This window comes from Felis catus, chromosome B4 (assembly GCF_018350175.1).
Source record: "Felis catus isolate Fca126 chromosome B4, F.catus_Fca126_mat1.0, whole genome shotgun sequence".
NCBI classification, from domain to species: Eukaryota; Metazoa; Chordata; class Mammalia; order Carnivora; family Felidae; genus Felis; species Felis catus.
The window spans coordinates 78,931,856-78,949,643 of record NC_058374.1 but is presented as its reverse complement, the minus strand read 5'-3'; the positions used below and the strand labels follow the sequence as shown (position 1 = coordinate 78,949,643).

The following is a 17,788-nucleotide window of genomic DNA, read 5'->3' as shown; positions in this document are numbered from 1 at the left end:
GGGCCCACCCTTCCTGTGGGTGGCCCCGAACTCTCCTCCTTCCTCTCCTATCATCATCCTCATCAACAACATTGGGTGTTCCATTCCTGATGGCTAGTATCTGATTAACTAATTCATGCTAAAGTGTTAATGACTTGTTAATAGCTTGATGAGATGCTTTTCCCAGGGACGCCTGCATTTGGATGGATCCAGAAACGAAGTGCTTTGAGGACAGGATACTTTGTATTGTGCCCCACTCAGCACCTGGTAGGTGCTCAGTAAATATCTGATAAGTGGATCAATAGCAATAAATGTAATGTTTGAAAAGTGCTTCTTACTGAGTTTGGTACTTGGCAAGTGCTCGGTAGACAGTGACTACAACTACTATTATTATTATTATTTCTAGTGGCGAGTTTTCCATTATCAGGAATGGTCTGAGTGGACTGATTCCTCGAGCCTAGGATCTCTGGGGACAGCAGCCCCTTCTTGTCTTCCAACAGCAGATGACACTATATGGAGATGTACTGATCCAAACATCCTCTCCCAGAGGAGAGGAAGGAGGAGAGAGAGCAGAACAGGAGAGGACAGGTCGATTCCTAACTTCTACTTTACTCTGTACTTTTGGTACTTGACAACATCGACTGAACACTGAATAAGTAGCAGGCATATACGGAGTGCTTCCCATGGGACCGTCACAGCTACCCCATCAGGAGTTTATTATCCCACTTGTGTTGGGGAAGCTGAGGCTTGGAGAGGTTAAGCGCTGCTGGGTGGTGAGTGGGATCCAGACCCCTGGAGCCAGCTTCTGGTCTGGGCTCCTACCTGGTGGCATTCTAGGTGGATTCAGGCCCAGGAGCTCCCTGAAGATGCACCATCCATGCTGTTTGGTTAATTCTCCAACAATTGTCAGTCTTCTGGCAGTGAGGAAGGGATGCCCAGAGGCTGGTCTTGGGTCCTGAGGAGAGGTACAGGGGGAGGGGTCAACTGGGAGACATGGGACTCTCACCCGGGCCCTGGGCCCTCAGGGAACACAGCAGTACAGGTGTCAATGGACAGAGGGGTCCAGCACACAGAGGAGGAGATGGGGTTGAACCAGGGTTTTACGCAGGATTTTGAAAGAGCAGAGGATATGGATGAGAAGGGATGGGGAGAAAGGTGTTTCAGGCTGGTTAGGGATAGTGTGGCAGAACTGCGGAAGCACTTGAAGATGAGGCCTGTTGGGGAGATGTCCTTGGCTGAAGCAGGGAACATCAAGGACAGGGAGAGAGGACAAGGTAGGGCAGCAGCTGCAGGGACATTGAAGGTTGGATTGGTGAGCTGCCATGCATGTCACAGAAACACACAGCCAGCCATCGAGGGGACATCGTGTTAGGACAGGTTCCAAGAGCTGGGAAAGGCCTTTAACGTTAGACCACAAGCTCCCATGTCCCCTACACTGGGCACATGCCTGGCACACAGAAGCTCTCAATAGAGGTTTACCGAAGGGAGAAAAGGAAGGATAGGGGAGGGCGGGAGGAGTAGCTAGGTGGTCTCTGATCTGGAGAACCTTCTACTTTCCTTACAAAGGAAAACTGAGATGACGTGACACAGTCTTCAGAGGGACCTCATGGGGGCTGCCCACAGAGCCACTGTCCTTCCAGAACACACGAAGAACATGCTAAGGGTTAGGGAGATAAAGGGGGGCTCAGATATGGCCTGGGATGACCCAGGAAGACCTCTGGGAGAGGGAACAATAGAGCAGAGGTGGTGAAAGGGGAAGAGGGAAAGATGGATGGATGCCGGAGACACAAGGTGGGAAAGAGAGAAGGGAGGAAGAGAAAAGTTCTGGTAAGCCAGGAAGACAAAATGGCAGCAGGGTGGGTAAGGAGGAGTATGGGGGAGGAAGAGGGAATGGATTCCAGGCCAACTCCTAAACAGAGTGAGAGAGCCCCACACCAGCTTGGTTCCAGATTTTTCTCTCTCCAGTGGCTTCACCCAACCAAGAGTCACGGCCCACCTTGGGGTCCCAATAGAGACCATTGGGTAAAGGCAATCTCTGGGGACAGAGCCGGCCACAGGCAGAACAGGGGTCTTGGCAGCAATGGCATTCACGGGGGAGGACTGGGGCCCGGGTCAAGAGTCAGGCATCTGAGATGGCAGGGACAGCAGGCAGAGTTTGGGGCAAGGATCGCAGGCTGGAGCAGGACAACAAGGTAGTCACTGGGCTTGCGTGGGTCTGAAGAGATGCATAGGAGTTCAGTTTCACCTGGACAGCAGTTCCTCCACTTGAACTCTAAACAGATGGTTCCTGTCCTCAGCTTCTTCCTGCTCTTACTAACAGATACACAAGACAGAAATGAGCCAACGGACCACCCAGGAGTCCTTCCTTGAAGCCTCCAGGCCCTGGTGAGCCTCTCTCTGCCATCTCCCTGCCTCCTCTGAGTTGACTCCCTGAATTTTCAGCCACCTGCTCCAACTCCCTCCTCCTTTTCTTCATTCTGTCCAGTGTTTGTTACTAGACATCAGTTGTGCCTTGCACAGCCTCCAGCCTGCCTTATTGGAGCTTGAGAGTCATGAAGTGCGGAGACCCCATTTCCTGGAGAACTGATGGAAGCCTGTGACCCCTCATGTCCTCATGAGGGTCACTCCATCCTTCACACCCCAGCACATAGGGCCACTGTCCTCTCTGGGTTAGAGGAAGAGGCTATCAGTGGGGTGTGTCTCCAGGAGACCAGAATGAATGGTCTCTTTCTGGTAAAGACGAGGACACACCTATGGTTGGAGCCCCCAGACACTCTACCCAGGAGCCTACTCTGTCCAGGAAAACCCATCTCCTTCCAGCTCCCTGAGCCCCCAGGAGGAAGCCCATAACCCAGAGAAGTTTAGTCAGGATGGTGAAGTGCCAGTGATATCCCCCTGGAGAGGCTGGGGCCTGGGGCAAATTACCCTATAACAGCAGGTTAATTAGATAAAACCCAAATTACATGAGCAAGGCTTGCAAGCCCAGCAATTTGAAGGTTTCATGTTGTTTCAGAGGTGGGGAGGGCTTGATCTCTAGCTCAGCATAGAGAAAATGACTTCTTGCTCCCAGGCAAGCCAAACCCATGAATTAAGCTCTTGACTGCCCATCCACGAGCCCCAATGCCAAGCACATATAAGGAAGGGTGCCCTGCCAGTCCTCACTGCAAGCTGCAGAGCCCGTGTGGGACTTGGCCTTCACCCCTCCTGCATCTGACCTCCATCTCCACCAGCAGCATGAACCGCCAGTTCACCTGCAAGTCGGGGGCTGCCGCCAAGGGGGGCTTCAGCGGCTGCTCAGCAGTGCTCTCAGGTGGCAGCTCGTCCTCCTACCGGGCAGGGGGCAAAGGGCTCAGCGGGGGCTTCGGAAGCCGGAGCCTCTACAGCCTGGGGGGCATCCGGAACATCTCCCTCAACATGGCCAGCGGCAGCGGGAAGAGTGGTTACGGATTTGGCCGGGGCCGGGCCAGTGGCTTTGCTGGCAGCATGTTTGGCAGTGTGGCCCTGGGGCCCGTGTGTCCAACTGTGTGCCCACCTGGAGGCATCCATCAGGTCACTGTCAACGAGAGCCTCCTGGCCCCCCTCAACGTGGAGCTGGACCCTGAGATCCAGAAAGTGCGCGCCCAAGAGCGGGAGCAGATCAAGGCTCTGAACAACAAGTTCGCCTCCTTCATCGACAAGGTGGGTCTAACTTCTCTTCTCTTCTTAGAACATGAGCTTTTGTTACAGAGAAGGGCTTCTCTGGCTTAACCAATCCTGACTCTTTCATGTAAATTCTTAAGACTAAGCATTAACCACAGAGTAAAGCCTACACCCGGGACACCACAATTCACATCCGGACCACACACTGGCTAATAGGGACCACTGATAAGATATACCCGTATTTTATGGCTCCCTGGGGTTAGGGGACTGTGCTCCTCTGGACACTGAAGTTATTTGGAAACTGTCCAGGCCTTTGAGCTGGCTTCTCCCTCACTTTAGACAAACCACCTTTGTTCAGAGGTGACCGTCTTCATGAAGAAGGTGACTCTTTCCATGTCTCCAGACTGATTCTCCTCAGGTTAGCTATGAGGAGGCCCAAAACAGGTGTTTTCTTTCATCAGGGTGACTTGTTTAAGGTTCCTTGCATAATCTTTCCTAAGAGAAGACAGAGGTAGGTCTGTCTCTGCTGGCAGAGCCTTATGGGGGGGTACTGGCAGGAGCTCCAAAGGGAAGATCCTTGCTTCTTACTCAAGGGTCGGCTTGGTGCCATTGCTAAGCCTGGGGTCCATGCAGGCTGTGTGTGGGGAAAGCCAGTGAGAGGGAATCTGCCCCAGAGCAACCAGGAAAGCTTGTGTTTTTCCCATCCATTGCGAGCAGATCTCCTCCACTAGTCATTTGACTGATGGATCAGAAGCATCAGAGTGTGGTCATTCCCGGGTGGCTCGGCCATGGGAATTTTTTTTTTTTAGTTGGCTAAGGAGAGCCAGAGGCAGAAGAGTGCAGTGGGAAAGATGTCTCCACACTGCTCTGAGGTCAGACCTGGCTTCCACTCCGGCCCCATCACTTTCCAGCTGTGTCTTGGCTAAGCCAGCCACAGAGCCAGCCATGTAGAGAGTTATTTATCTCTGCCTCTATGTCATCTTTGCAATGCAGATAATAGCCTACTTCTCGGGGTTTGTCGCCAGGTTTATAAAAGAAAATGCTTGTGAAGATCTTGGCACAGTGCCGCACACGTACTCCCAAATGGTGGTTATTGTTACTATCATTTTTATCTTCAGAGAGATCAGGGAGGGGTGTTGAGAAGAGGAGGAACCACAGGTCTGGAATAGGCTTCAAGGCATCATGCAGTCCAGATAAGCCCCTGACTTTTGGTAGATGAACAATTATTACTCCCATTGTATGAGTCAGCAAAAGCATGGAGATAAATGCCATGCCAGGGTTTGGCATCTGGGGTGGGGATGGGAAGGAAGGAAAGTGAGACTGTACTGGGGATGGGGGGCTACACTGGCTATGTGGCAGTTAGGCACCAAGGACGGGTCAGCCCAGAACAAAGCCTATGGTTGAAATGGTCAGTGGCCATCAGAGCCTACTCCCGTCCCCCAGCTCTAGACGCCTGCTCAGAGGATCCCTTGCTCACCTCAGGGGCCAGCACTGTCTCTGTGGCTCTTTATTCCTCCAAACCATTTCACATTTGGAAGATCAAAGGGCTCTGAAGTTTAGGGTTTGGGGGTCACATGGGAGTGGACTGACCTTTGGCTGGGCTGGTCAAACCCCATTAAGGGGCAAAGTCTGGAGACATGGAAAGAAGAGTCACCTTCTTCATGAAGACGGTCACCTCTGAACAAAGGTGTTTGTCTGAAGTGAGGGAGAAGCCAGCTCAAAGGCCTGGACAGTTTCCAAATAACTTCAGTGTCCAGAGGAGCACAGTGCCCTAACCCCAGGGAGCCAGAAAATACGGGTATATCTTATCAGTGGTCCCGATTAGCCAGTGTGCGGTCCGGATGTGAATTGTGGTGTCCTGGGTGTAGGCTTTACTCTGTGGTTAATGCTTAGTCTTAAGAATTTACATGAAAGAGTCAGGATTGGTTAAACCAAAGCAAGACTGGATAATCTGCTGGGGGCAAGCAGTTTGGTGGCTGATCTCATCTCAACGCTGAATCCCTGATGGTTTTCTGAGGTCCTGTGTTTATGACGATAAGGAACACAATCTTATTTAGACACTGGCTGTGCTCATGTGGATTAAGTCACATTTAAAAAATTGTACCGCCCCAAACCACACAAGCGAGCAATAAGTAGATCCCCTCCCTCTGGTCAGTTTCCTGGCCCAGCGAATCCACAGTGGCATGGGGAGTACTGCCCATCATGCCCCACGTGCCATTTTTGCCCTGTGGAAGATGGTTCTGAGGGGCAGAACTAGGGCTGAGGGAGGAGGACATGGGCAATGAAGGAGCTGGAGCCGGATGCAGATATTTAGATTACCTGGAAGCCCTTTGAGCCTTGTTGAACTTGACATGTTATAAAATGAAGGACAGACTCCCATCTTCAGCAAGGTCAAGCTTTCCAAAGATGGACCCAGCCTGACTCTGTCCTAGTATTTTTTAGGCACACACCTGCCCTGAGTCGGTTTGGCCATAGTGGGTTCTGAGCGACTGGGTGCATGAGTTACAGGGACACATGTCTGGGCTCCCTCACTTATCAAACCATTGGACCTTGGAAAGAGGCTAAATTCTCTATGGCTCAGTTTCCTCTCCATTAAGTGGGGTTCATGATTTGCCCACCTCATGCAGCTGTCATGAGGAGAAAAGGAGAAAATGCAGGCAGAGTGCTTTGCACAGTGCCTTGTGAAAGACAGGTGTGACTGTTTCCACGGGGGGCTCAACAGTTTCTGTCCTTTGGGTCCCAGGTGCGGTTCCTGGAGCAGCAGAACCAGGTGCTGGAGACCAAGTGGGAGCTGCTACAGCAGCTGGACCTGAACAACTGCAAGAACAACCTGGAGCCCATCCTCGAGGGCTACATCAGCAACCTGCGGAAGCAGCTGGAGACACTGTCTGGGGACAGGGTGCGGCTGGACTCGGAGCTGCGTAGCGTGCGGGACGTGGTGGAGGACTACAAGAAGAAGTGAGTGGGGAAGGGATCTTGCTGCAGCTGGACAGCTGCCCTTTTCCCTTTGAGCTCCCTCTGCAGGAGTGGCAGCTACCCCAGCTGAAAGGTGTTGTAGGTGAAGGGCAATGTTCCTTGTCATACCAGGCAGAATTACTCCCACAGAACTCTGGAACTTGATTCTCCAGCCTCTGATCTGGCACATAGGACAGATGTCCAGGTAGCTGGACGGTGGTCAAAGGAGTATGTCTGGTTGGGTGAGGGAAACCTTGGGTAAGCCACTCAGAGCTCCTGGGTCTTCACTGGTAAAGGGGACTTACATCCATCCACCTCCCCGAATGGCCAAGAGGAGTAACTAAGGAAACACCGCCATTCATTTGAAAGGCTTGATTCAATATTTCAAATTTGCTCCTTGCTCCCTCTGAGATTTCTCACAGAACATTTGCTCCACGTGTTCCTCCCTCACTTTTGTACCTACATCTTCAACAATCTCCTTTTTTCAAACTTGGTTACCGTGTCCCCTCCTCCAGGAAGCCTCCCTTGCCTGGCAGCCCCAGCAGCCCAATACTCTGCGGCCCATTAGCATCTGTCCCCTCAAATGGGCACACTGCCTCTTGTTCAGAGTCTTCCTTGAGGGATGAGGGTTCTCGGTGAGAGGGTTCTAAGTGAGACGCATTGACCGGCTGAGCCCTGGCTTTCCTGCAGGTATGAGGAAGAAATCAACAGGCGGACAGCTGCAGAGAACGAGTTTGTGCTGCTCAAGAAGGTGAGGGGGAAGGCAGGCCTTGAGTCCGGGGCTGGCCTGGGACCAGGGAAGGCTGAGCCTACCAGTGTGCGCTGCTCTCAGTGAAAGAGAGGCAATTGCAAAATAATGAGAGGAGCCAGGGAAAACCACAATGGACTACCCAGAGAGGGAATGAAAAGGCAGAGACAATAATGGCCTTCCTGAGTGTTTCACGTGGACAGGGTTTGTCCACAGCAAAGAACAACAGAGGATGACACACGGGGGCTCCCCAGAGACCACAGGGCTTGACTCAGACATCAGAAGGATGACTGATGGCTGGGGTTCCAGCTGTCTGGCTGGGGCTCTCTTCTTCAGAGGGGAACCCCATTCCTGCTGAGAACATAGATTCTCAGAATGGGGCAAGACTGGCCCTTCTGTTCGTTCCTGTCCTTTCCCATGAGCCTCTCAGAGAGAAGAGGGAAGCTATTTCCATGTGCAGGGCACCCAGGCTGGGGTTGGTGTTTTCTTCTTGGTAGTGACCGAGGGATGGTGGGGGCATCTTTCAGGACGTGGATGCAGCTTACGCCAATAAGGAGGAGCTCCAGGCCAAGGTGGACTCCATGGATCAGGAGATCAAGTTTTTCAAGTGCCTCTATGAAGCCGTAAGTCTGTCTCTCCACCCACCCCTCTGAGGGCAGCCAGCGGGTAAAACTCTGTTCTGGGGGCTGGAGGAGGCTCCCCTCTCTCAGGGAGGCCCCCTGGTTGGCCATTCATCTCCCATTTTAGCCCCAAGAAGCTCTTAATCTGCACCCTCTGGGTGGGAAGGAAATAGTCCAGGTCCTGGCTTCATGGTGGTGGGAGTCTGTCTGGGGCCTGAAGGGAGCTCACTTTGCCCAGGGAGCAACAGCCTTGGTTCAGAGCCTCTAAGTTAGCATCTCCTGGATTTGCTAACCTTGCTTGGGGGCGGTGGGTGAGGGGTGGTGTTGGCCTCCTATAGTCAAGTTCTGAGACCAGCCCTGTTTCCCATGTAGGAGATCGCTCAGATCCAGTCCCACATCAGCGACATGTCCGTCATCCTGTCCATGGATAACAACCGGGACCTGAACTTGGACAGCATCATTGACGAGGTCCGCGCCCAGTATGAAGAGATCGCCTTGAAGAGCAAGGCTGAGGCTGAGGCCCTGTACCAGACCAAGGTGAGCTGGGCTGAGGCAGGACCAGGGAGGGCAACTCCAGCAGGCATGAGGGCTGGGCCTGAACACTCCCAGAACAGCGACCATGTCCAGTTAAGTGTCCAACATGCCCTTCCCCCATGACATCACCAATCCCAGACATCCTGTACTCCCATGACACACTGCATCATGCTTACCTATGGCTCTGTACTTTGGGGTCCCCAGTTCCAGGAGCTGCAGCTGGCAGCTGGCCGGCATGGGGATGACCTCAAAAACACCAAGAACGAAATCTCGGAGCTCACCCGGCTCATCCAGAGAATCCGCTCAGAGATTGAGAATGTGAAGAAGCAGGTGAGGGGACCGGCTACTGATGGCCCAGGGCAGGAGGGCAAAATTGAAGGGGGGATGAGTTGGCCAAGGATATCAGCCTCCCAAATCTCTGCCCACGAGAAGAAAGGAGACAGTGAGGTCACTGTCTTGAGTACTTAGAGCAGACATCCCTGAGGCATCTCATCTCCTACTCACCCCAAGGACCTCTGCCTCGAAGCCTCTCCCACAGGAAGCCTACTGTCATTCTCCAGAATGGACTAGGCCCACACCCCTGTTCCCTCTTTCCTAGTCACATGCTCTGCCGGCACCTGCACTTCTCTTGTCTTGTCACTCTTTGACAATTGCTTGATACCAGCCTGTCCCGTCTTCCACTAGACTGGAAGAAGGCAGGGAGCTGGCTGCTTTGTTCCCCATTGTTTTCCCAGCATGGAGCATAGTGCCTGGCACATAGCAGAAGCTTAATAAACATTTTTGGATTAAATGATCGATAAGTGGGCTCAGACAGCACCCATTAAAGTGCTTTATTAAGGCCTTGCTTGGAACCACTCCCAGGAATATAGGCTGCAGTCTCGGCTTTAAGGTGAGAAGACAAGATGCATTTGTATAATATCAATAGCAGCAGCTCCTATCATTTTATCAGACTGAATCGTCCCAAAGACTCTATGAGGCAAGCGTTACCCATTGTTGCAGATGAGACTGAGGCTCAGAGAAGTTAAGAGGGTTGCAAGCTGGCAAGTGGCAGAGCTGTGATCGGAATCAACTGTGGCTCCTAGTCTAGTGATCTTTCCATCTCCCCCTGGGCTCTAACACTTAGTGACTCTGTGATGTGGGACAAGTTCATTATCCCTTCTGCACAGGACTACATGGGCTTAGGTACATAAAATGCATATAAAGGGCTGAGTGCAGTACCAGACGTATGGTAAGCACTTGGGAAATAATAGTTGGTTCTGGGAAATCTACTTCCCTGCACTCCTTGTCGGTGGTCCTATGCCCCTGGGTGGCCACTATCATTGTATCTACAACACCATATTCCAATGGTCTCTCCTCCCAGACTTTAAACAGTTCCAGAGCAGAAAGCCAATCACATTCTTATTCATTTTGTATCCTTGGCACATGGGTGGCCAAGTAAATGTCTTTGCGATGAACTGACGTGGTACTGAATTGGCCACGATCGCAGGAGGGCAGGACGTGCTATTTTTCATCACTACCAATGCCTAAACACGAGTGGAAATAGCCAGCTCCAGGAAGTGCCCCGGCCTAGAAGAGGAATGGGAGGTGTGAAGGGTGGAGGTGGGCATCCCTGCCCGGGAATCAGCAAGCGCTAGTGAGATTTGGATTTGGATGACTCGAATTACCCCTTCCAGTTTTTGAACTTCTCCAACTCCCTGTTTAGGCTTCCAACCTGGAGACGGCCATCGCCGATGCCGAGCAGCGGGGCGACAGTGCCCTGAAGGACGCCCGGGCCAAGCTGGACGAGCTGGAGTCCGCCCTGCACCAGGCCAAGGAGGAGCTGGCCCGGATGCTGCGGGAGTACCAGGAGCTCATGAGCCTGAAGCTGGCCCTGGACATGGAGATCGCCACCTACCGCAAGCTTCTGGAGAGCGAGGAATGCAGGTGTGTGTGTGTGGGTGCTATGGCAGGAGAGCCCCGGGGATTTGCCCTGGCTTGAGCGCTCACTTCATGCCAGGCGCTGTGCTTCAGGGATTAGCTCCTTCGAGCCTGGTGTACTTAGCATAACACCCAGCTCCCCAACCAAAACCAAAACCAAAACCAAAAACCCCAGAACCCAAACCCATTACTAAGTTAGACCGTCTAGTTCCACTTTCCGTATCTGTCCAGGTATTAGATGAACTTGTCAGAGATGTCCCAGGGCAGCCATTCCCATTTCCCCACTGTTCTCAGCAGACAGGAAAGACTCAGTGCCTGGGCCTGACCTTGGGAAGTGTGCATGACAACCTACGTGTGCACCTTGTGCCAACTGCAGTTTGACTTGGGTCGTTGCCCGGTTATCCCAAAGATTCAGGGGCAGCGCCCAGAGCTTTCCAAGCTCTGCTTGTTCCAAAGAAGCCATGGAATTTCCACAGGTGCCCACTGGGTTCAGAAACCCACATCAGGCTGTTGGGGACACTGGCTTTGAGGTCAATAGATTGTGGGTTGGATGGCTGCTTGGTCTTATTTTATTTCTCTCCCTAACAGGATGTCAGGAGAATTTCCCTCCCCTGTCAGCATCTGTAAGTACTTGTATGCTTGGACCTAAAGCTGTAGAATCTGCAGACCAGAAAGGGCCTTAGTCCCCCCACTGTGTGCATACATAAGCACCTAAGGATCAGAGAGCAAAAAACCTTGAAATCAAACAGCCAGATGGCAGAGGCATGGCCAGCAATCAGGTCTCCTGGCTCCCAGCCCAGGACTGCTTCCTCCTTATCCCTCTGTCTCCCCGTTCCCAGGGGATGGCAGCTAGGACGGCTATCGCTATAGGGAAGGGGAAACAAAGGATGAGTGTGTGTGAGGCCCGGGACACCAGAGCTGCAAGTTGTGGCCAGCCCTGGGCTGGGGAAATTGAAGGGGCTGAGGGGATCAGGGAAGGGGGAACCTCTGAGGCTAAGCAAGCTGACAGTATTGGATCTCTGGATTTCTCAGTAGGACTAAGAATTAAACCAGAGCTTCCAAAAGATGCCATCTGTGGGACAGCTAGCCAGAGGCAGAGGTTGGAGGCTGGGAAGTTGAGCAAAAAGGCTAATAGAAAGGGGGGTTATATCCAGAACATAGGTGGGTGTGCTGGTACCAAAGGGATGGGCCTCTGGGAGTTAAGAATCAGCCAGTCTAAGCTGCACAAGGCAAGGGAAGGACATGGGGGAAGCTGTCTTTGGGGTATTTTCCCTGGGTTGGGGTTACAGCCCCAACAGCCCAAACAGCCAGATGGCAGAGGCATGGCCAGCAATCAGGTCTCCTGGATCCCAGCCCAGGACTGCTTCCTCCTTATCCAAACTGCATGTGGCTATAACCAAAGCCCTCACCTAACCCATCGTCCCAAGAGGCCCCTCTGTCCCAGGGAAGGGTAACCTCTTCTGGTCCTGCCCCCTGAGGGGAGCTGACCCTGCTCTCCCTCTGCAGCCATCATCAGCAGCACCAGCGGCAGCAGTGGCTATGGCCTCCGGCCCAGCTCTGTCAGCGGCGGCTACGTGGCCAACAGCAGCAGCTGCATCTCGGGCGTGTGCAGCGTCCGCGGTGGGGAGGGCAGGAGCCGGGGCAGCACCAGCGACTACAAGGATACCCTGGGGAAGGGCTCCAGCCAGAGCGCATCCTCCAAGAAAGCCAGCAGGTAGAGAGGGCCGTCCGATGCCCTCCTGCCACCCGTGGATCCCCAGCTGTCTCCCACACACGCTCTTCCCCAGCCCACCAGCAGCCCCTTCTCTACCCAGCCCTGCTCTCGTACCTCCAGGGCTGGCCTTGGCCACCCACTTCTCCCAGCCTGTGTCTTCCTGAGCCTGGACAGGTGTGGATGACTAAACCTGGGGAAATTCCTCCTGGCATATGCCTGGCACTACTTTCCTTGGCTGAGGTCCCCCACCTATGCCATCAGCTCGGCTCCAGGCTCCCAGACTTCTGTCCTCTACAACAGCTTCCAGCTCAGTCGCTAAATACTCTGTCTGGCTCCCTGGGGCTCACACCGAGCCCCAGCTCTCACACTGGGGCCTTTGTCCCAGCTCCTGCCTAGGCTAGTGGCTGGTTCTGTGTTCAAGACAAGGAGGACTGAAGGACAACAACCAAGAGAAGCCAGTCCCCACCCCACCTTGGCTCCATCTCATGGCTCACTCTGAGTGGGACCCAGTACAACTCAGCATCTCTCTTCACTCTCCTGTGTCCAGAAGCAGAGAAGAGGAGGCCCTCTGCATCCCCTTTCTTCTTAGAACCCTCCTATCGCATCGTCAATAAACAGCACAATCTAATGGCTTGGTGTCTGAGTAGTCAAGGTGTGTGCACATACTCAGTTCCTTGGGTACTCACTGGAGCAGGCACCACACAGGCACACACAGACACACACAGTACACACTGCATATGACCTGTGCAGCCCACAGTTCTATGTTAATTTTTTCTGCGGAGCAGGAAAAGGAGCTCTCAGAGCACACGTGGCCCAGGGGCTGGGCAGTGTTGGAGCTGCAGGGGAATGAAGCATGGGCTGACTTTGGGAGGAGGGAGGGAGAAAAAGAGGGAGAGAAGAAAGGAAGAATAGAGGAAGGGGGTGTGTGCAGTGTGGTTTGTGGCTTTCAACAAAAGAATTACCTGTGTCTACTGACAGACATGGTCCTGCTCCCGACTGGGACCCTGGCCTCCATCTAAGAACTGGTTCTTTCCTAGAGGGAAGGTGGGGGTTTGGCAGGCAGGTGTCTGTATCTGTTCAACTCTTTCCTCGTTGCTCAGAGGCCTGGCCTTTTGGGAGAGGGGTCGCTCAGAAAGGGTGGAGTTTATGGGGACCCCACACTTGGGGCCTGTAGGATGTCCAAATGGGGAACAAGTTTTTGGAGCCTGAGGCTGGACTTGGGAGAAGTGAGTTGGGGGTCAGGGTAGGCTATAAATTTTAGTGACTGTACAGTTGGCTCCCGCCCAGATGGCTGTCTACCCTGGGGTGAGGAGAGGTGTAAGGGAGACAGACAGACCCCCCACCCCCAGCGACAAGCATGAGCTGCCAAACCTCAGTCAGGAAGTCCTTGGGGGCTTGAAGAGCTTACAAAATTGGAGGTAGAGGGATTGGAGAAAGGGATAAATGGGCTGGGTTGGCAGACAGAACTTTAGAGTAGTGGTTGGGGCTTAGCCCAAGGCCACCAGGGCCAGCCTCAAACCCCTGTTACCCAGGAGGTGGCCATCAGCTTCAGCCTCTCACCTCTCTCAACTTGGAAGTCAACACCACCATGTGGGTGGAGGAGGATGAACAGATCAAGACTCAGCAGCAAGTTTGCTTCACTGGTCAACATGGTGAAGCCTGTGTGTGTGTGTGTGTGTGTGTGTGTGTGTGTGTTTTCAGAACTGGGTAGAGACACTGTCTTTCAGAACTGTCCTTCAGCAAAGGATCCACATACACCTGCTGCCTCTGCTACCTTTGCAGCAGTGAGCACTGAGGTTCTGGGATAGCAGAAAGACCTTTCCAGCTGAGAGGCTTAGAAGAATTCTAGATTCTCAAATGGGGCCGGGGCGGCGGGGGCGATGGAGGCTGCTTCTCTAGATCCTGCTGGTTTCTCATCCAGATTTGGAAAGGAAGTGAAGAACTCTCCCATATCCCTTTGTGCCCTATGGCTCATGGGGGTCTCCCAGGTGGGCAGAGTTATCCTAGGTTTTGAGTTCATTTTCTAAAGCAGCAGATCAAGGTGCTGTAGGCTGAGAGGAGCTTCCTGCAGGAGACAGTCAGGAGCACCTACCGAGGCCCAAGTTAGTAGAGACTCAAGTTACGGAGCTTGGCAGGTGCTGGAGTGAGGGATCTCAGCTGGCTGTGGGCGACAGACCAGGTAGGAGTTGCTGGATGACTTGGGATACAAGCAGGGCTCTGAGGAAATGGAATAATGCTAATGACTTACAGGCAGGGTGGCCATGAAGTCACATGAGTCTAGGTGGTCATTTGATCACGGTTGCCAAAAGCAGTGGTTCTTCACAAAGGCTCAAAAATAACCTGGGAGGGGCGCCTGGGTGGCTCGGCCAGTGAAGCGACTGACTTCCGCTCAGCTCATGATCTCACCATTCATGAGCTCGAGGCTTGTGTCAGGCTCTGTGCTGACAACTCAGAGCCTGGAGCTCACTTCGAATTCTGTGTTTCCCACTCCCTCTGCCCCTCCCCCACTCGCACTCTGTCTCTCTCTCAAAAATAAATAAACATTAAAAAAATTTTTTTTAAATAACCTGAGAACTTTAAATACTGATGTCTCAGCCACTATCCCAAACCAGTTATGGTGGTCTACTGGAGTGGGGCCCTGGCATTCGTGGCATCTCTCAAAAGTTGCGGAAGGGATTCTAATGAGCATCCAGAGCTGAGAATGTAATCAGTGGAGAAAGAGGTCCAAACTCTAGTAAATGTAGCAAGGTCTGAGAATGAGGGAGTAGAGATGGGGTCAACACATTAAGATGGCAGCATGAGCTCTGAAAGGGACATGGGGGTGGGGCAATGAGGAAATTTACACCTAATAGCCCAGACTTGTGTCAGGTAAGACATGGCCATGTGCCGAGGGACAGGGTGGCAGGGGTTATGGGGCACCAACAGAGGGTGAGGGGCAGGAAAGGGAGCCGGTTACAAGTGTGTAAGAGTGTTGCAATGAGCCTCACGTCTTGCCTCTGGATCTGTGCCACTGTTCTGCCTCCCTCTCCTTACAGCTATGTGATGCTCTGTGGAGTGGATGCAGAAAAAAGAAAGCAAAGTTACAGTTCCTGCACTCAGGAAGCTTCTAGTCCTACAGACAGGAGCAGCCATTCAGGAAAGATACAGGTGGAGGAAAAGCCGGTGCAAATGAATAAAGTCCCCAACCCACCTTACTCGTCCTTTCCATCACCTCCCCCAAAGCCTGAGTGGTCCTCACCTCTGCACTCTTGTGCCTAGCACACCACTTGCACTGAGCACAGGCTGGTGGACTAACCACCCCCCTCTCCATGGGACTCTGACTCCCGGCTGCCACCATGGCCACTGATGGGAGCAGGCCCTTGGGACATCCCACTGGAGGGGACCCTGCAGCAAGCCAAGCCAGATATAGCAGCTGCCCAGCTGGGGGACTGCAAGGGACTGTCGTGGGTCAAGTTGGCCATAGATGTGGAGGTTGGCACCCTCAGGCCATCTTTGGAAGGCGAGGAGAACAAAAGGGGTCCCACATAGAACCTGGGGTGCCCACCAAGGGGGCTGAGCCCTCTTGGCTTGATCACTACTCTGTTTCTTCTCTGCTTCTGTGAAGCCTCAGTCCCCCAGCACTTTCCTATGCTTTGGGTCCAGAGTACCATGCAGGGGTCCGAGAAGAGGGATTAGAAACCGATGTTTACGGGGCACCTACTGTGGACCAGAATCTCCTGAGCTGGGCCCGCCTCCTGCGTCACTTTTCTGAGGTGGGTGTTGTTTTTCCTAAGACAGAGACCTGCTGCAGCCAGGGTCACAGAGCCAGCACACGGGGCCAGGATTCCATGAGGTCTGTCTCTCCAAAGCCCACACTGTTTCCACATCACCGCCCTGCCTCCCGGTGTGGGAACCATCTGCCTCTGCCCACCCAGCTGCTGTGCGTTCCCACCCTTCCCTGATGTCCTGTGGGTTCCCTGCCCATTGTTTGCTGGAACTTCCATCACATTCCATCATCTGAAGACTGATACCTCCACGTCCTAGGCACCGGGCTAGGTTCCTTTTACGCCTATGAACTGCCACGTAACCTATCTCAGATTTCCCCAGTGAGGCTGTGGCCACGTTGTCACCTGCCAGTCATAGAGGCTGATCCCCTCCATGTTTGGGGGGGCTGTCAGAGCAGCACATAGATCCAGCTCCCCTTGAAGCCCTGGTCTCCCGTGCCAGAGGTGGCCAGGGAAGCTGGTAGCATTGGCCCTGGAGAAGGAGCAGGAGGGGGCAAGGGGGGAGCCTCAAGCAGGTGGTGAAGGTGGGCTAGTGTGGACCCAGCGTGCGGGGAAGGCTACTTTTGAAGGGAATGGAGCTGAGGCAGACTGGGGTGGGCACTTTATCCCGAGAAGCTGGCTGGGCTGTGGGAGCAGAAGTATCAAGATGAAATCCTAGACCAGCAGGAAGAATCTGGAGGAGCACGAAGGAGGTGGCCCCTGTCAGGTAAGTGGGCTCTTCCGGGCATTGTCCTTTCTCCAGACAATGGCACGATGGCCAGTCCAGCTAGCTGAAGACAGCCACCACTTCTGCAACCACCCCAGGTAAAGGCATCTCTGCTCTTCTCGAGCACCTTCTGAGGAGACTCCGGAGTCTTCGTGTCTCGCAACCTGGCCTTAGAAAAGTTCTGCTTCGAGTCTGACCACCGCCCCCTCGAGGACACAGGACCTCGGCTCCCTGTCATGTGCGCAGCAAAGATGGTTTCTTGTCTAGCTCCCTCAGTGGCTGGCCTTCTCAGGGGTGGAGATTCTCAGGTCCCATCACCCAACCTTGCTGGCCCGATTCTCTAATGTTCCCTCAGTCGGCTGTGGGCTTATCACAGTACAGCTTGAGGGAAGAAAAATATTTTTCCAGTCTCTCCCTCTGCCTCAGCTATTTCTTGGTCCCCCATTCTAGACTGGAATACAGTCACTATCTCTCACCAGTGCTAGTGGAGGAGGGAGAAAAAGCCATCCAAAAATGAAGAATGAGGGACGCCCGGGGGCTCAGTCGGCTAAGCATCCGACTTTGGCTCAGGTCATGGTCTCACAGTTCGTGGGTTCGAACCCCACATCGGGCTCTTTGCTGACAGCTCAGAGCCTGGAGCCTGCTTTGGATTCTGTGTCTCCCTCTCTTTCTGCCCCACCCCTGCTCATGCTGTGTCTCTTTCCCTCCCAACAATAAATAATATTTTAAAAAATTTAAAAAAAAACAAAAATGAAGAATGAACCATGACACAGGTAATTCAGAAGCACAGGTAACCCAAAGATAATTTCCATTTACAAGAGATAGAGAACATTTACCCTCTAGGAACTTGCTCCCCTCACGTGGTCCTGATTTTTTTGTTGTTCAAATAGCTCTTTAAAAAAAATTTTTTAACGTTTATTTATTTATTTATTTATTTATTTATTTATTTATTTAAAATTTTTTTTTCAACGTTTATTTATTTTTTGGGACAGAGAGAGACAGAGCACGAACGGGGGAAGGGCAGAGAGAGAGGGAGACACAGAATCAGAAACAGGCTCCAGGCTCTGAGCCATCAGCCCAGAGCCCGACGCGGGGCTCGAACTCACAGACCGCGAGATCGTGACCTGGCTGAAGTCGGACGCTTAACCGACTGCGCCACCCAGGTGCTCCAACGTTTATTTATTTTTGAGAGACAGAGACAGAGAGAGAGAG

General features: G+C 53.0%; 1 protein-coding gene across 1 annotated transcript; it reads left to right on the top strand.

The window, feature by feature from the left end:
• Window positions 1–3,213: 3,213 nt before the first annotated feature.
• On the top strand, window positions 3,214–12,734 carry KRT71 (keratin 71). The gene is given in 9 exon segments (NM_001195239.1): window positions 3,214–3,657; window positions 6,362–6,576; window positions 7,264–7,324; window positions 7,849–7,944; window positions 8,314–8,478; window positions 8,680–8,805; window positions 10,178–10,398; window positions 10,981–11,015; window positions 11,899–12,734. Coding segments are annotated over 9 exon segments (1,575 nt in total). The 3' UTR covers window positions 12,111–12,734.
• The last annotated feature ends 5,054 nt before the right edge of the window (window positions 12,735–17,788 follow it).